The sequence below is a fragment of the Anomaloglossus baeobatrachus genome, chromosome 2 (assembly GCF_048569485.1).
Source record: "Anomaloglossus baeobatrachus isolate aAnoBae1 chromosome 2, aAnoBae1.hap1, whole genome shotgun sequence".
Taxonomy (NCBI): domain Eukaryota; kingdom Metazoa; phylum Chordata; class Amphibia; order Anura; family Aromobatidae; genus Anomaloglossus; species Anomaloglossus baeobatrachus.
The window spans coordinates 264,825,267-264,851,092 of record NC_134354.1 but is presented as its reverse complement, the minus strand read 5'-3'; the positions used below and the strand labels follow the sequence as shown (position 1 = coordinate 264,851,092).

The following is a 25,826-nucleotide window of genomic DNA, read 5'->3' as shown; positions in this document are numbered from 1 at the left end:
AGGGATAGATCTGAGGGCATTTGACCAATCCCGCTCTGCACTGCAGCACTTTTTCCTTTGTGTATTTTCATGTATTTTTGTGTGTGAATTGTTTATATGTGGGATATTCAATTTTAATCTAAATTAAATAAAGGTTTTTTAAGGGTTTTTTCACGGTTTATCAAAGGTTTTAAGATGGTAAGGTTTGAATCATAAGGAATTTGCGTCCCATTTTTGCAGAATCGGGGCAGCAACAGAGGCAGCTTGGTGGAGGCTAACTTAGAGTGTGGTGAAGCAGATTGGTTGTTGGAAATCTATTAGGTACAAGTCATATGTACGTTTGTAGTTTTGTTTAGCAAATGTTGGTTTTGTTGTCCTGTTTTCTTGTGGGGTGTCTAATTTTATTTTCCTACAGATATGAACGCAAGCTTAGTATGGATTATAGGGCACTCGTTCGTGTACTGAGTCACACTATGAGCGGACCGAAGGCCTGAAGGTAGATTTCTAGGCCTCAAGAGAGAGGAGGCAAGTGTGCGCTGGATTGGAATAAGTGGCATGCTATAGAATGGAGTCCTACTCCAGCTCCATTATTATGCTAAACTGGATCGACTGCCGAATGTTTTAGTGTTGCACATTGGGTGTAATGACCTCAGTGTCCAATCATCTAGGGACTGAGTCAGTGACATAAAATTGGATTTATTGAGGCTTCAAGAACTATTTCCTAAGGTGGTCATAATATGGTGGGAAATCGTGGCGCACATTAATTGGCGGAATGCTTGTTCGGTGGACAGAATTAATGAAATTTGTGAGCAAACACGGGGCAGTGGTTGTGCAGTATAGTGAATTGGAGGTAGCTGACCCGGATTTCCTACATGAGGATGGGGTTCACCTAAATGATATGTTCTTGGATTTGTGGAACTTGGATTTGAAGGAAGGAATAAATAAGGCGATAAAGGTGTTGCAGGACTCATGGGGGCAAGGTTTTGCGTCCGATCACTGTGGAGGTGAGGTGGTCAGGAATGGCCTTAGCCAAATATGCAGGGTCTGATGGGACCCCTTACTCCATAAACTATGATTAAGTTCCAGCTGGGACGATTCCCGAGCAACAAGTTATAATTTGTAGGGGACAGCACTGTGATATTTGTCAGCCCCGAGTCGGAGTGGTGCGACTGGGGATGGTATTCTGGTGCTGTTCAGTGGTTCAGGCCATCCAGGATCTCTTCAGAGTAAAGGTTATGGTTATATGGTTATCAGTTTGAGTATGTTATTAATTATAATTAATAAAGGCTGCTGTGGCCATATGGTTCTATCGTCACTTAGCGTTTTGTGGTTATTGTGCGTGGGACACTTTACAATACTCTAGTCAAGAGAAGGGCTGGAGCGGGGTGAAACTGTGGCGCCCCTGAGGCTTCAGTTGCCACAGGGTACTGCCTCTCCCTTGAGATGTAGTACTCATCCCGGGTAAGGAGAGGTTATTGCTGGTGTTTCTCACATCCACAAACCACAAACAGTTAGGTGCTTTCCTATCGGGGGATGGCCTGGGATAGACAGGGGGGGGTGACCATCACGAAGCATGGGACTCTCTCTCTTGTCTCTCTCTCTCCTCTCTCTCCTATCTCTCCTCTCTCTCCTCTCTCTCCTCTCTCTCTCCTCTCTCTTCTCTCTCCTCTCTCTCCTCTCTCTCCTCTCTCTCTCTCTCTTTTTCTCTCTCTCTCTCCTCTCTTTCTTTTTCTCTTTCTCTCTCCTCTCTCTTTCTCTTTTTCTCTCTCTCTCTTTTTCTCAGTCTCTCTTTTTCTCTTTCTCTCTCTCTCTATCTCTTTCTTCTCTCTCTTTTTCTCTCTCTTTCTTTCTCTCTCTCAGACCTGGTGATGATCAGCTGATGCGGTCACCTGACGGCATCAACTGACACTATAATTCGAGCGGTGAGGCAGACTTTTTACCACCCAGCTGGCTAAACTATCAGCTGATGCTGTCGGACAGGAGTCTGAACAGAAGTGTGTAGTTTTTTTTGCACAGATGCATCAGCTGATTGTATAAACGGCTTTTATACAATCAGCTGCTGTGTCATATGATTTAGGCCCTTGAACCTGACACATCATCTGATCGCTTTGCCTTCCAGCAAACCGATCAGATGATATTGGATCCGGATTGGACGGCGCGGGACCCTTGACCCAGGATTACTGCGGAGGGGAGTTCTTTATTTCAATAAAGATGGAGTCACTAATTGTGTTGTGTTTTATTTCTAATAAAAATATTTTTCTGTGTGTTGTGTTTTTTTTTTTGTCTGTACTAGAAACTCATGGTAGCCATGTCTAATATTGGCATGACATCATGAATTTCGGGCTTAGGGACACTTGATAATATACAGCTAGCCCTAACCCCGTTATTACCCAGCGAGCCACCAGTCACCAGGGCAGCTGGAAGAGTTGGATACAGTTGGATATTCTATGAAAGTGCCATTTTCTGGGGCGGCTGCGGAATGCAATTCGCAGCAGGGGTGCCCAGAAAGCTTGGGCACCCTGAGCTGCGGATTCCAATCCCCATATGCCTAGTTGTATCTGGCTGGACACAAAAATATGGCGAAGCCCACGTCATTTTTTTTTTAAATTATTTCATGAAATTCATGAAATAATTAAAAAAAAAAAGGGCTTCCCTATATTTTTGGTTCCCAGCCGGGTACAAATAGGCAGCTGGGGGTTGGGGGAAGCCCGTAGCTGCCTGCTGTTCCTGGCTAGCATAGAAAAACATGGCGAAGCCCATGTAATTTTTTTGGCGGGCAAACAACTCCTGCATACAGTCCTGGATGGAGTATGCTGAGCCTTGTAGTTCTGCAGTTGCTGTCTGCTGTCTGTCTGTATGGAGGAGAGCAGACAGCAGCTGCAGAACTACAAGGCTCAGCATGCTCCATTCACTAGTGTATGCAGGAGAGCAGACAGCAGCTGCAGAACGACAAGGCTCAGCATGCTCCATTCACTAGTGTATGCAGGAGAGCAGACAGCAGCTGCAGAACATCAAGGCTCAGCATACTCCATCCAGGACTGTATGCAGGAGTTTTTTGCCCCCCAAAAAAATGACGTGGGTTTTGCCATATTTTTGTATGCTAGCCAGTTACAGTAGGCAGGTACAGCTGCCCCAACCCTCAGCAGCCTATTTGTACCCAGCTGGGAACTAAAAAAATAGGGAAGCCCTTTTTTTTTAATTATTTCATGAATTTCATGAAATAATTAAAAAAAATCGACATGGGCTTTGCCCCATTTTTGTGTCCAGCCAGGTACAACAAGGCAGCTGGGGATTGGAATCCGCAGCACAGGTTGGCCCAAGCTTTCTGGGCACCTCTGCTGCGAATTGCAGTCCGCAGCTGCCCCAGAATATGGGGCTTTCATAGAAGCGCCATCATCTGGCGCTGTATCCAACTCTTTCAGCAGCCCTGAAGCCGGGTGGCTTGCTGGGTAATAATGAGTTAATACTAGCTTTGATTTACTAGGTAGTATTAAGCCAGAGATTAATGTCAGGCAAGTTTGACCCGGCCATTAAGAATCTCCAATAAAGGGTTAATAAAAAGACCACAGAGAGAAAAAATACTTTAATAGAAATAAATACACAGACACACTTAGAGACTCTATGTTTATTACGCCCTGTCAGCCCTCCACGATCCTGCTCTTCTGTCTTCTTTCTCCTTCAACCCATGCAGCTCTGCTACATCAGACAGCACTGCATGGGAGGAAGAACGCTGCTGCTCCCGTGCAGTCTATTCACCCAGTGAGTGAGCAGAATCTGCGTGCTGTAAGCGGTGACGTCCCCGCTGACAGGCGGTTTACCATAGCAACGGTGCTCCGATCACGTGATTCCCGGTGCCACAATTTACCAGCTGTGGCATCTAGTCCTTGCATGTGGGCTGACTCTGTAAAGAGCGCCCACATGCATGGACGGGGAAGGAGATGCTGCAACGATCACCGCGTACCGGAGAGATGCACTGACTGGCTACAGACTGGTCACATGGCTAGACGTCATGCTAGGTCCTATGAGATAATAGACATGTGACTGGTCACATGCTATTTTGACGTCACGATAAGTCCTATCATCAGTGCTGGTTATCGGGAGGATGCAGCAATTATCAGAAAGAAAAGCAGCGAGAGACAGAGTGCAGGACGCATCGCGGGGACCTGTAAGTGTTATGGCAATGTTTATTAACTGTATGTGTACATGTATAATGTGTTTTTATGTGTTTGCCTCCCATTGTTTTCAATGGGGTTCGAGTGGTTCGTTGAACGGTTCGTCGAACGTTCGTCGAGCGGGGCCTCTGTTCGACGAACCGATCCGAACTCGAATGCCAGGGGGGTGGCTCATCTCTAGTGAGGAGGTCAAGGATGGACTTGGTTAATGGAGTTATCGGAGGTATGCTGAACCTGCATACTTGGTTATGGTTAAGTTCCAGCTGGGACGGTTTCCGGGGAACAGGATAAAATTTGGAGGGGACAGCATTGTGACATTTGTCAGCCCTGAGTCAAAGCGGTGTGACTGGGGATGGTTTCTGGTGCTGTTCAGTGGTTCAGGCCATCCAGGATCTCCTTAGAGTAAAGGTTATGGTTTTATGGTTATCAGTGTGAGTATGTTTTTAATTGTAATCAATTAAAGGCTGCTGTGGCTATATATACAGTACTGACCAAAAGTTTGGACACACCTTCTCATCTGTAGAACAACTGTTAAGAGGAGACTTTGTGCAGCAGGCCTTCATGGTAAAATAGCTGCTAGGAAACCACTGCTAAGGACAAGCAACAAGCAGAGAAGACTTGTTTGGGCTGAAGAAAACAAGGAATGGACATTAGACCAGTGGGAATCTGTGCTTTGGTCTGATGAGTCCAAATTTGAGATCTTTGGATCCAACCACCATGTCTTTGTAGAAAAGGTGAACGGATGGACTCTACATGGCTGGTTCCCACCGCGAAGCATGGAGGAGGAGATGTGATGGTGTGGGGGTGCTTTGCTGGTGACACTGTTAGGGATTTATTCACAATTGAAGGCATACTGAACCAGCATGCCTACCACAGCATCTTGCAGCGGCATGCTGTTCCATCCGGTTTGCGTTTAGTTGGACCATCATTTATTTTTCAACAGGACAATGGCCCCAAACACACCTCCAGGCTGTGTAAGGGCTATTTTACTAAGAAGGAGAGTGATGGGGTGCTACGCCAGATGACCTGGCCTCCACAGTCACCAGACCTGAACCCAATTGAGATGGTTTGGGGTGAGCTGGACCGCAGAGTGAAGGCAAAAGGGCCAACAAGTGCTCAGCATCTCTGGGAACATCTTGAAGACTGTTGGAAAAGCATTTCCAGTGACTACCTCTTGAAGCTCATCAAGAGAATGCCAAGAGAGTGCAAAGTAGTAATGAAAAAAAAGGTGGCTATTTTGAAGAACCTAGAATATAAAACATATTTTCAGTTGTTTCTCACTTTTTTAAGTATTTCATTCCACATGTTTTAATTCATAGTTTTGATGCCTTCAATGTGAATCTACAATTTTCAGAGTCCTGAAAATAAAGAAAACTCTTTGAATGAGAAGGTGTGTGCAAACTTTTAGTCTGTACTGTATATCCATCGTCACTCAGCGTTTTGGGGTTATCGTGCGTGGGACACTTTACAATACCCTAGTCATGCAGGTAGTCATTATTGTAACATTTGGTAATCTAGAAGTTGAACTCAATCTTGATTTGATCATCAGTTTAGAAGGTTCAAGATTGCAGAGCTAAGGCACAATGACAAAAAGGGCACAAACATATTGTAAAAAATAGAATTCATTATTTTATTGAAACTTTTACAATACAAGAAAGAAATGGCACAAAAAGATATCTAATCAGAACGATGGAAAATGTTTTATTGTGATGGGAGGACTACTTTTACAATATACAGTGTGAGAGTACTGGCTTTTATCGGAATACCACCAGTAGAGGCACAGGTATTTCCAACAGACCCCTGACCATTATGGCAATTAATCAGCACTTTACAATCGCATTGCGGAGGTACTAAAAGGCAATTAGAACAGCAGATTGACAGCAGCATTAAACAGACAGAAACGTCACTCATGGCTATCAGAGGCAGATGATGGCTGAATAGTGCAGCCATCCACTTCCGGCAAAGGTGATGGCTCAGTTTGTGTGCCCGCATCAAAGACATACAGCCCACATATGATGTGCCATTACATCATATTTTGGTAAGGGGTTAATGTTGAGAAATACATGCAGACTTATCTACCACGCAATACAGGTAGACATCTTATTGGTGCCAAATTTGTTCTGTGGCAGGGTAACAACCCCAAAGAGTCATTTACAACTATCATCAGTATTAAGAAGAAGGAGTCCTGGAATGGTTGACATTGTCCCCACAGTGCCCTGATCTCAACATCGTCGAGTCTATTTGGGAGAACATGATGAGAAAGAAGCCTACATCCACAGAGGATTTGTGTTTCTCTAAGATGTTTGGAACAACCTGCCTATCCAATTCCTTAAAAACTGCATACAAGTGTACCTGCTGTCTTTTTAAGGCTTTCCTACTAGCTACATGTATATCTATTTATTATACATACATATATATATATATATATATATATATATATATATATATGGTGTGTGGTATATATATACATTCTTTATATATATATATATATATATATATATATATATATAAAGAGAGAGAGAGAGAGAGAGAGACAGAGAGAGAGAGACAGAGAGAGAGACAGAGAGAGAGAGACAGAGAGAGACAGAGAGAGAGAGAGAGACAGAGAGAGAGAGACAGAGAGAGAGAGAGACAGAGAGAGACAGAGAGAGAGAGAGACAGAGAGAGAGAGGGACACAGAGAGAGACAGAGAGAGAGAGGGAGAGGGAGAGATTGTATAGATATATACATATGTATAATCCAACATTTATTTATTTTAATGACCAATAGTAATGAGGTGACTTGGTGATGACGATCAATACACCTACAATGTTATCTTGAGTAAATATTACAATTTTATTAGAGAATTCATTGACAATTCCATTAAGCACTCCTGGTCATGGCAACCCGATACAGGTATCAAAATATAAAACCACCATCACAGCTACCAGAGATATCCTGCAGGGTAATTGCCTGTAATAAACAAAAAAATATTTTAAAAACAAAAGGCAAAAAGACATTCCTAACAGGGCTTGTTGGTATTTGGCTGGGGTGTCAACAATGTGCCCCCACTAAATGTCAAAACATAGTTTTTTTAGAAACATGCTGCTGACAACAGACAAGCAGGCAGTTTCCTTGTGTGATGCCACTTTTCTCTACATTGGTCAGTTTTCCAGCAGTCGGACATTTTTGCTATTATCGATTAACGCATCACTCCAGCGTTTTTTTTATTGCTCTGCTAGAGTGGTGCTTAAATCTAAGTCCCCTGCCTCCTGTCTCATATTCACGTTCTTGCGGCTTTATCTTCTATCACTGCCACTGGGGATTTGTGGCTTGCCGTCAGCTCTGTGCTTCATGGAGCGTGCCGGAGGTCACAACTCAATACAAGTCTATGTGAGTCTCGTTCTGGCATTGTTCTGGCTCTCATGGACTTGCATTGAGAGCTTGTGACTTAACTTCTGACTTCCAGTCATTCAGAAGTTACATTCACAAGATGTAGGGGCGGGACCTTAGCAGTGCCGAAAAAGTATGAAAACGCCAGAGGGTAAGTATATTTCCGGGGTCAGGGGACTTGGTTTTAATGCGCTACTCCAGTGCTGAAAAAAAACAAAGTATGGAGGGGTGCTTTAAAGATAATCTATAGAGAATGTATAACTAGTGGAGAAAGGTTGACCTTGATCGAGCTATGTCTTTTCTCAACCTACTGTATATACCTATGTAACGTTTAGTAATTAACACCTACATTAGCCCTCAGTCCAGTAGACCACTGCGCAACCAGCTCTGTCCTCACCTATTGTACCATCACCCATTCCCTGTAGACTGTGAGCCCTCGCGGGCAGGGTCCTCTCTCCTCCTATACCAGTCTGTTTTGTACTGTTAATGATTGTTGTACGTATACCCTCTTTCACTTGTAAAGCGCCATGGAATAAATGGCGCTATAATAATAAATAATAATAATAAGTTACATTAATGAATCAGGGTAAGGAAGCAGATTATGTGCCAGGCTGGGATCACAGATGTAATTGTTCATATTGTATGCATAAAAAGAATTATTTCCTTTCGGCTTCGACTCCCTGTAGGATCTACTTCTGGCTTAGTATACATTTCATTATGTGGAATATATATGAAATATCCACTGCATATATTACAGCTGTCTTTTAGAAGATGGAAATCCTCTGGAGTCTCATTCAGATTGGCAAGGCTATATAAAACATAATGAAGATGTGACTGTGCATGTGAGTGGGTCTTTTCATTGAAGTCTATGGGAGTTATGGAACTAAATGTAAAACTCAATACAGCAGTGACTTTGTAATCCTGAATTCTTCAAAGTTATGAAGAACAAAAGGAGTATTTAGTTACACATTGTAAACCATCCATATGTCTCCTACTCAGTGAGAGAAACATTTGCTGCTTCAGTTCCCACTACTAGTCCAGTGAAGTATGATTACTCATCCAATACTCACAGCATTCACAGCTTGTATCAAAGACGAGACCAGCAGAACAATACTGTTTGTAAGTAACGCCATTGGCACAGTTCCAGAAAGCGTTCTTGTCACCGGCCACAGGATACAGGCCGCTGGCTCTCCCGGAACAGAACTCTTTTTGGGTTTTGGCTGGAGGAGCAGGAGGATAGTTACCTTCAACATAAAACAGATGACCAGTAATTAGCAGTGTGAGTGGTCAATCATGTCAGAACAGGAGTAGGTGGGTTACAATGGTAGGGGAACAGGCACTGTGTAGCCAAAAGTGGTAAATACCGCAGGATGGGGGACGATAAGAGTTACATGCTTTCTTACTTCTTAATTCGTGGCTACATCTGTCAGGGAATTTACTGCTGAATTTGTACAACTAAATCTTTACATGTATGCAAGTGTTCTCAATAAAAGTGCAGCTCTATTTGTTTCCCTGTTGGGAATAGTATTTTAGGAGATTACAATATTGCGGCACAGTTGAAAAACAAAAAAGTTTTACAGCTTTAGAAAAATGGCTGTATTTAATGATGTCCTAAAACTTGATAAAATAAGACTTTTATTTCAGGCTGTATTTAGATTTGGAGTCCCGCCTTAAAGAGAAATTGTAAAAGATTATTTTTTATTTATAAATGAATAGTGTGTATGAAAATAAGCAACTTTGTAATATATCTCTTCTTTCTCCTCCAGGACTGATCCTTCATTAACAAAATTCTCAATTCACAGGTAAAATCTATATTCAATGAAGTCTGATCATATATGACTGAGATAGGAGATGGCAGTTGGTGCAGATGAGATTCTATGGAGAAAGAAGGAGGAGGGAGAATCTAGAGGCAGAGGGAGGAGCTGGATGAAGAGCTCCTCATCTTCTTCTACATAGAATCTTATCTGCACCATCTGCCATCTCCTCGCTCAGTCATATATACCGATCTGTCTTCACTGAATACAGAGGAGGAGAAAGAATCAGAGTTAACTTATTACTGCAGATGTATTATAACATTGCTCATTTACTTGTGTACTATTGATTTATCAAATAAAAATTAAAAATGTTGGCTACTCTTTAAATAAGCATCTATATAAAATACCTTCACCTTCTGTGCCATATTTCAATACTGTACAGTGTGCCAGTTTCCATGACCAGACGATGGAAATTTCTTAATTACTGCAAAGCAGTCACCACCATGGTGCGACCTCAGTTATAGGAGAAGGATTCTGGCTACTTACAGCATTCGCAACTCTCGTCAAACACAAGGTCGGATGGACAATATTGCTTGTACGTTATTCCATTATCGCAGTTCCAGAATGCATTTTTGTCCCCAGTCACTGGGTATAGACCGCTTGCTCGGCCAGTACAGAATTCTTTTTGTTTTTTAGCTGGTGCTTCAGGGGGATAATTGCCTGCAATAGCAAAACAGACATATTGTTTAGTGAACTATAAGATTATAATGAAACATAAATAAGCAAAGCAATAAGAACAATAAAAATACAATTTCTTATTTTGATACATAAATCAAATAAAGAATAAATGAATCCCTTAAGATTCCAATCCAACAATTATTTTGATTTTTCTAAGGTTTAATTAAAAATATACTGTGAAGGCGAATGAGTAACATTACATTGGCTTCATTTCCACCTGGATTACATTTGGCTGCCTATTTAGACTGCTTTCGAGCCTTCTGTTCAAGGTACAGTACATTGGAAGGATTTCCTGTTGTATAGCTGCGATGAAAGACTCAGTGGCCCTGTTCTATTCATTTTTTTCAAAAGTTTTCAAGCAAAAAACACCTTTATAACTTACAATGTTTTGTATGTAAACATTTTGAAACATTTGGAGTTTACATGCCAGTACTGGTTAGCTTCGCCATCCATCTAATCCCTGGAAAGTTTAGTTGCATTACTTACAAGTGCATCTCAATAAATTAGAATATCATCAAAAAGCAAAATTCAGTAATTCAATACAAAAAGTGAAGCACATCTATTATATAGAGTCATTATAAACAGAGTGATCTATTTCAAGTGTTTATTTCTGTTAATGTTGATGATTATGGCTTACAGCCAATGAAACCCCAAAAGTCATCATCTCAGAAAATTAGAATATTATATAAAATATAAAACCAATTGTAAAAATGATTTTAAACTTAGAAATGTTGGCGCCTACTGAAAAGTGTGTACAGTAAATGCACTCAATACTTGGTCGGGGCTCCTTTTGCATGAATTACTGCATCAATGCGGCGCAAGGAGGCGATCAGCTTGTGGCACTGCCGAGGTGTTATGAAAGCCCAGGTTGCTTTGATAGTAGCCTTCAGCTGCTCTGCATTGTTTGGTCTGGTGTCTCATCTTCCTCTTGACAATAACCCATAACTCTATGGGGTTTAGGTCAGGTGAGATTACTGGCCAATCAAGCACAGTGATACTATGGCTATTAAACCAGGTACTTTTCGCAGTGTGGACAGGTGCCAAGTTCTGCTGAAAAATGAAATTTCCATCTCCAAAAAGCTTGCGCCAGAGAGAAACAGAGGGAAGCATGAAGTCCTCTAAAATTTCCTCATAGACGGCTGTGCTGACTTTGGTCTTGATAAAACACAGTGGACCTACACCAGCAGATGACATGGCTCCCCAAACCATCACTGATTGTGGAAACTTCCCACTAGACCTCAAGCAGCTTGGATTGTATTAAAATCCTACCAAGGACAACATCTACAAGGAGTTTGTATGTGCTCCCCGTGTTTTGTGGGTTTTCTCCCAGGTACATACTGATTGGAAATCTACATTGTGAGCCCCAATGGGAACAGTGATGATGAAGTCTATAAGGTGCTGTGAAAATGAATGGTGCTATATAAGCAAGTACAATTAATAAAAGTTGGTCATAGGACTCCACCTAGATATATGTCCAGTGCTAAAATGTCTGTCTCTAAACTGAAAAAGACAGATAAGTGCACTTAAGAAAAAGTATACTGGTGGAAGAGAACTATACACATTTTGGGGACTCTGTAGAGAAATCGGTGCCTAGTTGTAATATTCTGTAACAGTGAGGAGTTTACAGTCTTTGCCAGAGCAACTCAAAGCCTTTGACCAGTTGATTACTGGGGATATCAAGCGTCAGACCTGTCCCAATTCATATTAATGACCTATCCTAATGATATTCAATTCCCATAGAACCACTTTATAATAAATATATTTAGTTTAGATATTTGTATAGTAAATTACTTATCTACAGGTTCAGGAGTTAAGCGAGAATAAAATTTGTCATTAATAACAGGCCAGATTTTATGGAAAAGCAAACTAAAAACTAGTCAAAAACACAAAAAAGTCAAAATAAATAACATAGATGCTACAGTTAATGTTAACATTGAAAAAGTGTCAAATGACACCACAACACTTACAGCAGTCACAAGTCACATCAAAGACGAGGCCAGCACTGCAAAATTGTTTATAGGTGATTCCATTTGCGCAATGCCAGAAGGCGTTTTTGTCACCAGCAACAGGATACAGGCCACTGGCTCTTCCAGCACAGAAATCTTTGTTGGATTTAGCAGGAGGTTCACTTGGTGTGTTGCCTTCAGAACAAAATAAAACAGTCAGTCAGTCAAAAAAGGATAGATAGTTCATCATACAGATACATTTGAGCCACTTTCACGTGGCCATAACACCTACCTTTTTGAGGGTGATGCGAATGGTCATTCCCTGATGGTTTGCTTTCAGGCTTGCTGTGAATGGGATTGCTTCCAGAGTGACTAGTTTTAGTGCTGGTATGAGAGGGAATTGTGTCCTGGTGATTGGTCTTAGGGCTGGTGCCTGAAGGACTAGATGGACTTGATTTTGGGATACTATGAGAAGGTATGCTCTCATGGTGACTGGTTTTGGGGACACTACCAGAAGGACTGGATGAAGGAATTATACGAGATCCAGGGTGATTGGTTTTGGGATTGTTTGTACTGCTGTGAGAGATACTCTTGTCATGATGAATGGATTTGGGAATATTACTAGGACTTGTCTTAGAGCTGCTATGAGATGGATGGCTTTTAGGTTGGCTTGATTTAGGACTGGAATGAGAGGGAGTATTCCCATGTTGACCGGTCTTGGGGACGCTGCCAGAAGGACTGGTTTTAGGACTGCCATGAGAAGAAATGCTCTGATGGTGACTGGTCTTGGGGATGTTGCCAGATGGGCTGATTTTAGGAGAACTGTGTGAAGGAATGCTTTCATGGTGACTTGTCTTAGGGATATTGTCAGTGGATTTATGTGTACTATGAGATGGAGTGCTTACAGGATGATTGGTCTTTGGTTTGCTGCTAGGACTGCTGTGAGAGGGAATGCTTTCATGATGAATGGATTTGGGAACACCACTTGAGGGACTTGTCCTAGGGCTGCTATGAGAAGGAATTTTTTCATGGTCTGTTGTCTTAGGATTGTTGTGAGACGGAATTGCCTCAGAGTGACTAGTTTTGTGGCTTCCTCCAGAGGAACTGGTCTTGGGAATATTATGAATAGGAATACTCTCATGATGACTGGTCCCTGGCTTGCTGCTTGGGCTGTTTTGAGTGGGAATTATCTGATGATTAGGGGTCTTGGGGATGTTGCTAGATGGACTACTCTTATGATTAACATGACTGGGAGTACTTTGATGATGAGTGGTCTTGGGGTTGTTGACACTGGGTCCAATCTTAGGATTATGAGAGGGAGTGCTGTCATGATGGGTTGTCTTAGGGATGTTACCAGAGGGAATAGCTTTCGGGCTGCTATGAGAGGGATTGCTCTTGGGAGTGTTATCAGTGGGACTCTCTTTATGGTTAGTGTTGTCAGAACCACTGTGAGCTTTAATGGGTATCTTTTGTGTGGTAGGAGTAGAACCTTTAAAAAAAATTTCAAAGAAAATATGTTTATTCATTGCCACCAATTACAGTCATGATCTATTATTTATAATTCATTTTATTAATTTAGTAAAAATTATAAAACAGCATGTTCCTTAAAATCAGTACTTGGCCTCTTTCAGATTTTTTTCAACATTTGTATATACTTTTAAAACTTGTAATATGTTAAAGACACTATTGACAGAAAAAAACACAACTAACCAAAATGATTAGTATGGAATATTTTTGCTATAAAGTTAAAAATGAAATCTTTCCTTAGAATTTCTTACCCCCAAAAAAATGCAGTGAAAACCATGAAAATGTAAAAAATAAAAAATTCAGCAACACAATGTGTGTTAATCCCTTTTACAGTTTTGTCTCCACTGTAGTTGCTATCCCTTTCTAGTAAACATGTATTAGATTATCCACACTTCACCTTTTTATAGAGACCTGAAGTGAGGTGGTAAATTGGTCTTATGGAATGAATACTTAATCCCTATAAACAGTTATACAACCGTCTAATATACTTAAAGGGAACCTGTCACCAGATTTGGCCTCTATAAGCTGCGGCCACCACCACTGAGCCCTTCTATACAGAATTCCAGAATACTGTATCTTAGAGCCCAGGCTGGTCTGTATAATGTAAAAAACCCTTTTATAATACTCACCTAGGGAGGTGGTGCGGTCTGATAGGTGTCACAATGTTTTGTAATTTTCACTAAATGAATAGTCGCCAAATCTGGTGACAGGTTCTCTTTAACATTTCAATTGTTTACAAGCGTGTAACCAATAAAGGCTAAATCCCAAAGCAAAATGTTTAATGCCCCCCCCCATCCTTTAAACCTATATATATATACCAGGTCTATATGAAATTAAGGAATTGACACACTTACTAAATTCCATAAAAGTAGAATATTCTTCAAATTGTGCTCTTACTAACTGCTAATCAGTTATATAAGAATTCTTTTTACTTCCCTAGTAACACCTTGATGCCGCAGCCACTTGGTCCATCAACATAGCTGTACAAGTGTTTGGTTTTTTTGCTAGACTGGCTGTATTCTAATGGCAACATTTATGGTACCATATAATGAATAAAAATAAATTGTGGGGTGAAAAGGTAAGTGGGTTTAGCCTTTACATCAACATTGAGTAGTAAAAATAACATAACATGTTAACTTTATTCTAGCAGGAACTCATTTACAGCAACACCACATATATATTATATTGTTTTTATTATTCTTTACTACTGTTACAAAATAAAAAAACCCCTACTTTTTACTTAGATGGAGTGACTTTATAGGGTGAGATGGAGTGCCTTTATAGGGTGAGATGGAGTGCCTTTATAGGGTGAGATGGAGTGCCTTTATAGGGTGAGATGGGGTAACGTTATAGGGTGAGGTGTAGTTTTGAAGGTAACAATTTGGTACTCTACTTTTTGTTTTCTTTTTTTTCCGATTATTTCAAGGTAAGACGACTAAAATACAGCAATTCTGGCATTTTTTTTTTACCGTGCTGGATTAATTACATGATATTTTACCTTTTCAGTGGTATAGACAGGGCATTGATAATTATTTAATTTTTATAAAGTTTAGATTTTTTATGTAATTAGTGGGAAAAAAATAACTGAAATATTTTTGTGTTGTTGTGACTTGTCCTGACTGGATTAGCCTATTAAGGCCTAGGTTAAATAGTCAGCAGTAGACCACGTTCACACGTTCAGTATTTCATCAGTATTTTACCTCAGTACTTGCAAGCCAAAACCAGGAGTGGAACAATCAAGAGGAAAAGTATAATGGAAACATGGGCACCACTTCTGTACTTTTTATTGGCCCTTGGTTTTGGCTTACAAATACTGAGGTAAAAAACTGATCAAGTACTGAGCTTGTGAATGTGACCTTAATCTGATCCCAGCCATTGTTATAAAGGTGGCCACATATAGTACCACCTTACAGTACCACGTTCTACATTGTGAAGTACAACAAATGCCTCACTTTGATAGAGCTCGTTTTGTGTGGCACACTGTCATGGTGTCTCAACAAAGTGATGATTTCTCCTTAGTGCTCCTCAGACTGTAGTGATACCTGACTTGTGCCCCTGATGCTCCCATAATGGTCCCTCGCAGTAATAATTCCCAATTTGTCCCCTTAAATACCCTATTTGTGACCCACACAATAATATTTCCCCATGAAACCACACATAGTATTATTTCACCCATGAAACCAGACATAGTATTAATGTCTCCATAAATTAATAGTACCACTCATCTCATATATTGCCTTTATAAAGTATTTGTGCTCACCATTGTGCCGCACACAGTAACTTTGGCTCTATAAATTAACAGTACCCTATTTTTACCCCATAATTATAGAAGAGAAAAGAAAAGTTGTGTTGCAAAATGTGGTGGTCACCTATATTCCCACATTGGTGTAAAATCCCTCTCTTCATCTCATTTGCCAGTGTCCTCCAGTTCACGAGACCCTTCTATAACCTTCTCCCCGGTCCCAACATCCCAGCCTTAGTGTCTGATGTACTTTTATTCTTTCTGCCACTGTCTGTCAGTTTCAGATATTGTCTATAAATGTTGGTGTGATTTTGATGAAAGTGGGAATCTGGCAATTATTTAATGTTTGGTGTTCGACCATTCCAGGGGAGGGTAAATAATGGTCTTGAATCTCCTCCATTTGTACAGAATCTGTCTGACTGTGGATTGGTGGAGTCCATACTTTTTTGAGATGGTTTTATAACCTTTTCCAGTCTCATAAGCATCAGCAACTCTTCTTCTGAGGTCTTCATTAATCTACTTTGGGCATGCCATGATAAACCTCCACAACACATGTTGTGAAGATAAGACTTTGATAGATATCTCTTTTAAAATAAAATAGGTCGCCGATACACGACTGATTGTCATCCCATTGATTGGCAGATAATTTGAAGGTGAAATTAGTCTGATATTTTCAATCCTAAAGGTTCATATATTTTTCCCATTCACAGATGATGATATTGGATTACTTTCTTCATTAAAATAATAACAAAGTATAATATTTCAATATTTGTAATAAGAATTCATACTGCGGATGACAAGTGGAGTAATGTTGATTAACTATTTAACATCTACTAAAAAAAGCACTATGGCCAAGGGAAAAAAACATGGACAACCTCTTATTCACTGTCGATCATACTGCAGTTGACTTCAGTATTTGCTACTATTATTCTGACACTGGAACATAGAAATGTTATCTGTTACTTACAGCAATTGCAACTTTCATCAAAAACAAAGTTTGTTGGACAGTTTTCTTTGTAGGATATTCCATTTGAACAAAGCCAGAAAGCATTTTTATCGCCAGCTACTGGATAGAGACCATTGGCTCGCCCTACACAGAAGTCCTTTTTATTTTTGTCTGGTGGTGGAGGAAGATAATTACCTGTAAAACAATGAAAAATATAATAATTTGGATCTATCAGCTTAATGTGCTACACTATTTAACAAGGACCCATCAAAAGTGACCAGTTTCTCCTTATTTTATTCCCACTGCTCCCCTGAGTATTTGATGTTTTTTTGTTTGGTTGTTTTTTCTAGTCTTTCCAAGGGGGCGTGGTTCACAGATTCTGTGTAGCATGTCTTTAGACTGCTCTACAGTATTATCTGGACGCACTGTCACCTTGAAAAAGACCATAAAAATTAGTACTAAATAAAAAGATCATATGCTTGGAATTGCTGTCACAGGTGTCATGGGTGATAGACAGTCCTGTGGTGTCTGGCTATAGAAGGTTACAGTGTTTGGCTGTTCTAAATGCTCCCTGACTTTTTATTATTTCCACTTGGTTTTCATCCCATTTCCTTTTGGACCCTGCAGAGTTCCTCAGCCATTCAGCTGATTTTCATCAGGATCTTTATACCTTCCCTTCCTAATACTCAGCGCTGGTGTTGCTTTAACTTCCTACACATCCTGAGTGCAAGCAGTTGGCTTGCAATCATCTGCAGTAACTTAATTGCAGTTTGCAATCCCTCTCCCTGTATCTACATTGAGATAAGTTGTTTATTATTTTCCCTTGTTTATTATCCCTGTGTGTCCTTAGCATCTTGTGGGGTTGACGAAGAGCTCATCCCATCCACTCCTTACCTAGAGCCCAGATCAGGGTCAGTCTAAGGTCACGTATCTGGCTCAGTGCATAGGTGTGGAACCTATCTAGAGTGGTGAGGGAAGCCAGGGCCCAGCGGTAGGCTTGGTCAGAGGTCACCATCTTCCCCTTCCCTAGGTTTCCCTTTCCTTTCGCCATTCACTTCATACTTCCCCATACCTAGCTTGTCAATCGCATTGTGGATTTAAAAAGAAAAAAAATATATATATATATGTATATATATATATATATATATATATATATATATATATATATATATATATATATATATATATATATACACACAGTATATACACACAGTATATATATATATACTCGGAGAAGAATTGAAAGTACTCATGGTAGCCAAAAAAAACAAACAAATCAAACAAGATATTTGTTGTTGTTTTGGCTGCTAAAGCACAGACCATTGTAGTTACATGCTATCCTCATATAGGGCAGCATATTAAGTTGATGGATCCATTTTAAAGTTGAATTAGATAACTTTAATAAGAAATATGTGTGGTTTTATTGGCAAAAAAGCATATCTCCATTTTCTACTGTAGGCAGATAGTAATGTTGTAATTCTAATAAAGAAAAAAATATGTATTTTAAATATATAGGAAAATAATACTTACAGCAGTCACAGCTCACATCAAAGACGAGACCAAAAGGACAATATTGTTTGTAGGTCATTCCATTCGAACAATGCCAGAAAGCATTTTTATCGCCAGCCACAGGGTACAGACCACTGGCTCTCCCCACACAGAATCCTTCATGAGTATTAGTTGGAATAACATTTGGATTGTTACCTAAAAGTCAAGGTAATTATACAATAAAGTTATGAAAGGACAATCTAAAAATAAATGTTATAAAGTATTGAAGTATCGTTTAATAAAACATTAGAAAGAATAACTGTGACATAAACTTCAGATGTTTTTATATCATTTGATATGTACTAATAGCCAAATGGAATAATATTTAGGATGTCAGATTCAGCTTTAAAGGGGTTGTCCAATACCTAAAATGCCCTTTAAGGCTATCTACAGTTAAACTCCGACCACTTCTGTATCTCGCTTTATTTTAAAATTCTCTATTATTCTTATACAGCTAATAGTGACCGAATCTTCAGTCCCCACTGCCACACTTCTTCTGTGATCATCATTCAGTAGCTTCTGGTTCTGCCACCTCTTTCACTGAAACATGATGTCATCAGGGGATGGTGATAGAAGCAGGGTGAGTGACAGTGGTGTCACCCCCTGATGATGGTTCATTTACTGGCCGGTGATGACAACTGTGGGGTGGTACTGCTTCTTTCACACTGCTTTGATCATGACCTCTTATTTTAGGGAGAAAGGTGGAGGCAGAGAAGCTATGGTGAGAAAAGTATGTGGTAGTAGTGAAAAATGCTGCAGTCATTTCTTACTGCCTCCTTCACCATCATCATGATTGATTCTGTGCATCTTTATGGGCTAGTGGTGAAGAAAGCTGTGGGTAAGTGACCACAGCTCTACCCCCTGATGATGTCTTGGTTTGGGGGAGGGAGAGGTGATCAAAGCTTAAGGAAGTTACTGTTGGGCCATGGTACTGATGAGTCCTGTTTGATACATCACACAAATAAAACATCGCAAGAAGTAAAGTAAAAAGACAAGCAAACAGTAATATGAATTAGCTGTATAGGTAGAATAATAGGGAATTTTATAGCAAATTAGAAAAGTGGTTAGGCTTAAAAATAGATATTGATAAAGAACACGTGTTATATAAATCCCTTTTTGTCTATACAAAAAAAAGTGAGTAAAATCAAGCAGCTTATCAAAATCAGTAGAGTTTTTTCTTTTAATAGTCTATATTTATAACTGCTAAAATTAATACTTACAGCATTCACAACTTAGATCAAAGACAAGGCCAGATGGGCAATATTGCTTGTAGGTAATTCCGTTAACGCACTGCCAGAATGCATTTTTGTCCCCCGATACTGGGTATAGGCCACTGGCTTTACCAATGCAAAAACCAGAGGAATCACTTTTAGGAATTGTGTGTGAGTGACTGGTTCCTGAAGTACTGTGTTTACCATTGTTATGTGAGGGATGAGTTTTCGGGACTCCTCCAGAAGGACTTGTCTTGGGAATGTTATGAGTGGGAATGTTCTCATGATGAGTGGTCCCAGGCTTGTTCATTGGGATTGTCTTGGGGACTTTGGCAGAGGGACCAGTCTTAGGACTGTTATGAGAGGGAATTTTGTCATGCATGTCCTTGGGGATTTTGCCAGATGGACTGGTCTTAGGGCTGCTATGAGATGGAATATCTTCATGATGCATTTTCTTTGGGATACTGCTTGGACGGGTATGAGAAGGAATGTTATCATGGTGAGTGGTCTTGGGGATGTTGCCAGATGGACTGGTCTTAGGACTGCTATGGGAAGGAATGTTTTCATGGTGAGTATTCTTGGGGATGCTGCTTGGGTTTGTATGGGAGGGAATGTTCTCATGATGAGTAATTTTGCTTGGGCTGTTGTGAGATGGAATGTTCTGTTGCTGGCTGGTCTTTGGATGGCTGTTTGGGCTGGTATGAGAGGGAATATTCTCATGATGAGTAGTCTTGGGGATGTTTCCAGAGGTGTCAGTCTTAGGATTATTATGAGGGGGAATCTTCTCATGATGAGGGGTTTGTGGGATTTTGCCAGATGGACTGGACTTAGGGCTGCTATGAGAGGGAATATCTTCATGATGCATTTTCTGTGGGATACTGCTTGGACTGGTATGAGAAGGAATGTTATCATGGTGAGTGGTCTTGGGGATGTTGCCAGATGGACTGGTCTTAGGACTGCTATGGGAAGGAATATTTTCATGGTGAGTATTCTTGGGGATGCTGCTTGGGTTTGTATGAGAGGGAATGTTCTCATGATGAGTAATTTTAGGGATGGTGCCAGAAGGATTAGTCTTATGGCTGCTATGAGTGGGAATGTTTTCAGGGTGAGTATTCTTGGGGTTATTGCTTGGGCTGTTGTGAGATGGAATGCTCTCATGATGAGTGGTCTTGGGGATGTTGCTAGATGGATTAGTCTTATGGCTGCTTTGAGAGGGACTGTTTTCATGGTGAGTTTTCTTGGGATTACTGTTTGGGCTATTATGAGAAGGAATGCTGTCATGATGAGTGATCTTGGGTTTGTTGTCTGGGATATTATGAGAGGGAATGTTTTGTTGGTGACTGGTCTTTGGATGGTTGTTTGGGCTAGTATGAGAGGGAATGTTCTCATGATGAGAGGTTTGTGGGATTTTGTCAGACGGACTGGTCTTAGGCCTGCTATGAGAGGGAATATCTTCATGATGCACTTTCTTTGGGTTACTGCTTGGACTGGTATGAGAAGGAATGCTTTCATGATGAGTGGTTTTGGGGATGTTGCTAGATGGACTGGCTTTTGGACTTTTATGGGAGGGAATGTTTTCATGGTGAGTGGTCTTGGGTTTTTCGTCTGGGCTGTTAGGAGAAGGAATATTCTCATGATGACCAGTCTTGGGACTGTTACTTGGGATGGTATGAGAGGGAATGCTCTCCTGATGAGCGGTCTTTGGTTTGTTGTCTGGGCTACCATGAGAGGGAATATTTTCATGGTGACTGGTCTTTGGATTATTATTTGGGATGGTATGAGATGGAATACTGTCATGATGAGTGGTCTTGGGGATGTTGCTAGATGGACTACCATGAGAGGGAATGTTTTCACGGTGAGAATTTTTGGGGTGACTGTTATGAGATGGAATATTCTCATGAATAGTCTTGGGTATATTACCAGAGGGAGCAGATTTAGGACTGTTATGAGAGGGAATGGTTTTTTGATGGGCAGTCTTAGGATTGCTGCTAGGGCTGTTATGAGAGGGAGTTCTTTCATGATGAGTAGTCTTGGGTATGTTGCCAGAAGGACTAGACTTAGAGCTGGTATGAGAGGGAGTGTTCTTAGTGTTGCTGCTTGGAATATTATGGGGGTGAATGCTCTCATGATGATTAGTTTTGGAACTACTACCAGAAGGGCTGCTTTTGGGTTTGCTTTGTGAGGGATTGATCTCATGGTGGCTGTAAAGTGAACCTATGGAATATTAAGAAAAAAAAATAGCCAGATAAATTATCAGTATCTGCACATATGCTAAACAATGTTTTAAGATATTAAATATTACAGTTGCCTGTCAAATTTTATGATGATTGTGAACCGATTAATATACTTTTGTACAAAACTGTGCAATACAATTACGTATCTGATAAACAGACTATTCCTACTAGGAAAAGTAATCTACAGCGCCACAGGGTAAAAAGGTATAAATGTTTTATTTATGACCTATCAGTACAGTAATATGTTTCAATTTCACTGTTTGAAAATCTAGACTTGTTGTCACTGAATTGAAGCATTTAGACGCTGAATACCTGATGATGATGATATCCCATGAGACAACAATATGGCTGCTGTTATGATACTGTTATGATATACTTATCCCCTTCCCCTTGACAATACTGGGCAAGTGCCAGCTGTGCTGAACAGCTGTCATCTGCCTGTAATAGCAGTAATTGGAACAAACTACAATCACTGCTGTTTAAGGTGTTGTCTACTACTCCAAAGGCTCGTTTTTGCATTGGTATGCCACAAGAACTATGTAGCCAATGAGCGAATGATATTGGGCTACTGTGCTCTCATTTCCTTTGGATGAACTTCAAATGTTCGAAAGAAGAAGGAATTGAAAGCAAAGAAGTGACAGCTGATTATCTGGATGGCTTGCATGGCATAACAATGTCATGGGGTATCCGGTACCACAGTAATGGCACCAGTAGAAGAGCTAAGGTGTTTTTAAAACCCTAAGCTATAAGGTGTTTTTATTTTTTAATTGGGGAATTTAATATTTGAAAAGGGGTCTGAGTAGTGGACAACTCCTTTGGCTATGTGTACTATGTACGTGTTTTTGCAGATTTTTTTCCACATGTTTTTCTCATGCCAAGACATACGCTTTTGATGCAGATATGTCTGCAACAAATTAAAGTGTATGTGCAGTGCAGACATTCTGAACCATTTAGCTATAGCTATCTCTGTTGCCACCATCTTGGTGAACTTAATAAGCCAGTTCTTAGGAAATCATTATTTCACTTTACATACAGCACCACACAATCTGCGATGTTGTTCTATTCCTGACAGCCCTTCTTACATGGTTCACTCACTGCACTGAACCCCAGCGATACACATCATTCTGAAGATCTGAGTATAGGATCAACACATTATTATTTTACATTCAGATTCTGGATTTTTTGATTGCATGAAAAAATAGGTCACAAAGATGCAACAAAATACATACATTTCCTTCTCCCAGCAAAGTCTATGAGATTTTGCTGTCTACACAGTGCATTTTTGTTGGCTGCATCTTGGCTATGTTTTTAAAGATGCAGCATGTCAATTCTTTTTGCGTTTTTCCTTCGACTAGAGGCACCACTGACACCACTGTTCCACCAAGACTCCTCCTTTTCCCCAAGTCTCTGCCTGCAGACGTACTACTATCCCACCATTTCTCCATCTTCTGACCTCTGGTCGAATTTGATTTACTGCAAAAGTGTGGCACCTCACAGCTTGTCCTTGATGGCAGTCTGCCATTGACTCATGTTACTTTCCCTCTACGCTCACGCAAAACCTTCAAAAAGGCTCCAGTAGCCGAAACGTCATTTTGCTTGTCATTTTGGTGCACTTTTTGTAGATTATCAAAAACGTTTAATGACAATTCTCAAAATTGCCAATTCTGTCTAGTCTTTGAGTGCTGGGGTTTTAATCGTACTTACTTATTTACCCCAACAGCACCTACCTCTAGTGGTTGAGCCTGGCTTATCAGTTGTATTCTATTTGTTTTATGGCAGAAATTTGTCAAAAACATTTGGATGAATTGGGGCCCATGGCATTGGATTTGGAAACTGAAAGACACTGCAAAGCTGACAACCAGAAGTATTTTATGCAATTTAACTAAAATAATATAAAGACTACATCAGACCTAAGGGAATAATATACGTAGTATATTGTGTAAAAATCACTTACAACACTGACATCTCTGATCAAAAATTAAGCCGGTGGGACAATCTTGTTGATAGGTGAGACCTTTCCAGCAGTTCCAAAAAGCATTTTTATTCCCAGCCACTGGGTAAAGGCCACTCGCTTTGCCCACACAAAAGCTTTTGCCATCTGAACTGCTGCTGCCCTTAGATGGGGGAGCAGATGGGGGAGCAGAATAAGTACCTGTGAAGACACAAAGCAATTTAAACTCAAGCGCCACCAGTTTTTCATAATTTGTGTAATTGTGGAAGTGTGGAAAACCCTTTTTAATTAAAACATTATTCATTATTCTTATGCAAGTCAATTAATGTTCATTTACAGAGGCTGACGAATACTGATGGGAACAGTATGATCATCAATACGATCACCATACTACGTTATTATCAGTTTTTACATGGCGTGATGGGCTGCTAATAATAGCGATTTTGTTTGCCCGGATTAACGATCTAATCACCCAACAAGCAAGATTTTGCTTGTTCAGCGAGTGTTCCCTAGAATGTTTACATGTCTGCATAGAAATTAATGCTGTCACGCTCATGTGAGGGGAGCCAATGGCCAGTCCGAGCATGCGCTGCGATCCCAGTCTGAGTTATACGGCCTTCCCTATAGATGCATAAACATTTGTTTTTTGGCAAGAACTATTGTCTTAAATATGGCACATTTTAATACTTTCTAGCCTACATATACACTGCCTAAATTTACACAGTATGTATTATTAAATCTGTCCCTGTATCTAGAAGCTGTGCGGTATAAGAGGACGTGACCTGGTACGGCAATCATAACTGCGTTCCTTCAAAGTAATATTTCCTCTTATCTCCTATTGTTTTGTCCTATCTTCCTGGACTTATTTTCTTTTCTCATCAACATAGCTTGTTTTGTGAGGACAATTATAAATCATATGCCATTCTAAATGCTGGATAACTGTTTGTGAAACATTGGTGCAAGGAAATATATATAGAATTGTCTTTTTTTTTAATAAAAATGTCATTATAGGATTTTTTTTTAATATTTACTTACAGCATTGGCATTGATCGCTGAATACCAAGCCAACAGGACAATCCTGCTGATAGGTGAGACCTTTCCAGCAGTTCCAGAAAGCATTTCTTTTTCCTACTACAGGGTACAAGCCGCTGGCTTTTCCTACACAAAATGCATTGACTCCAGAGCTTTTACCAGAATGGCTTTCACTACCATGTGAATGGTCCTTAGACTCATGGTTCTTTGTGTGGTCTGTAGAATCACTGCTTTTTTGATGCCCATGAGTATTGATATTTGGACTTGTATTGCCCTTGTGATTGTCAACATGACCACTTTTGGTATTACTTCCAGAATTGTCAGATTTTGAATGCTTTTTACTGCTGCTATGATCGCCAGTACTGCTCTTTGGTTGACAGGAATCGCTACTCTTCTCGTGGTTTGCTGTAGGCTTTTTTGGTGAAGAATTGCAATCTGAAAAATAAAACGTTCATGTAAGTAAATTTATGGTATAAAGATTTAACTGCTGTGTGAGCACATTGTAGGGTCACTGTTCTGTTGATTCCTACAAGGCTAGGTACCCAAAATGTTTGAGCTTTACATTCAACAAAACTGAAAACACCTATAGAGTTGTATGTTTGTCATAAAACCTGAATAAATAAACTGCAACAAAACCTGCATGTATGATTTAAGCCTAAAATTGCCTCACCAATGTCTGACTACCCCATAGTAAAGAAGCAAGCTATAAGAGAAGACATGGAACTGTCAGGCTTCTGTCATTCTATGGATGCCCAGAATTCCTGTACCATCATGAATAGTCAGTCTATGAATTATGTGAATTATGGGGGTTGGGATTGTTTTGGATTTCATCAAGTGATAATCTTCATAGAGCAAAGCTAGATCTTTTACAATGGTGAGGTGGTACCAAAAAATGTAAACATGACAATCTTCATTTCATGCAATGACGGTTTGTTACCAGTTGGCTAAAATGGCCGTTCATTGCTAAGTTCAACTTCATGAATGTTCACCCATTTTCAACAAATTTCGAGTATTGTGTATGGGAATCTTAACTATGTCATAAGCATAATAATAATAATCTAGGTTAATCATATGTTGATAACTGATAAAAGTATCCTCCTTTCAGATTAAAGTCTGGAGGACTGGCCCTTTTACTACATGTGCATTAGAATTTTATGAGGATACAGTTCCCTTG

At 40.1% G+C, this 25,826-nt stretch overlaps 1 protein-coding gene across 1 annotated transcript in view; it reads right to left on the bottom strand.

The window, feature by feature from the left end:
* Positions 1–5,755: 5,755 nt before the first annotated feature.
* Positions 5,756–25,826, bottom strand: part of LOC142291338 (uncharacterized) — a 52,288-nt gene continuing 32,217 nt past the window's right edge. The window contains exons 11-20 of the mRNA XM_075335804.1: positions 24,656–25,087; positions 23,624–23,821; positions 19,445–21,649; positions 18,207–18,380; positions 16,698–16,871; positions 12,254–13,450; positions 11,983–12,156; positions 9,824–9,997; positions 8,594–8,767; positions 5,756–7,103 (exon numbers count right to left, since the gene is read on the bottom strand). Coding sequence (XP_075191919.1) covers positions 7,075–7,103; positions 8,594–8,767; positions 9,824–9,997; positions 11,983–12,156; positions 12,254–13,450; positions 16,698–16,871; positions 18,207–18,380; positions 19,445–21,649; positions 23,624–23,821; positions 24,656–25,087 — 4,931 coding nt within the window. The 3' untranslated portion in view covers positions 5,756–7,074. The remainder of the gene's footprint in view (positions 7,104–8,593; positions 8,768–9,823; positions 9,998–11,982; positions 12,157–12,253; positions 13,451–16,697; positions 16,872–18,206; positions 18,381–19,444; positions 21,650–23,623; positions 23,822–24,655; positions 25,088–25,826) is intronic.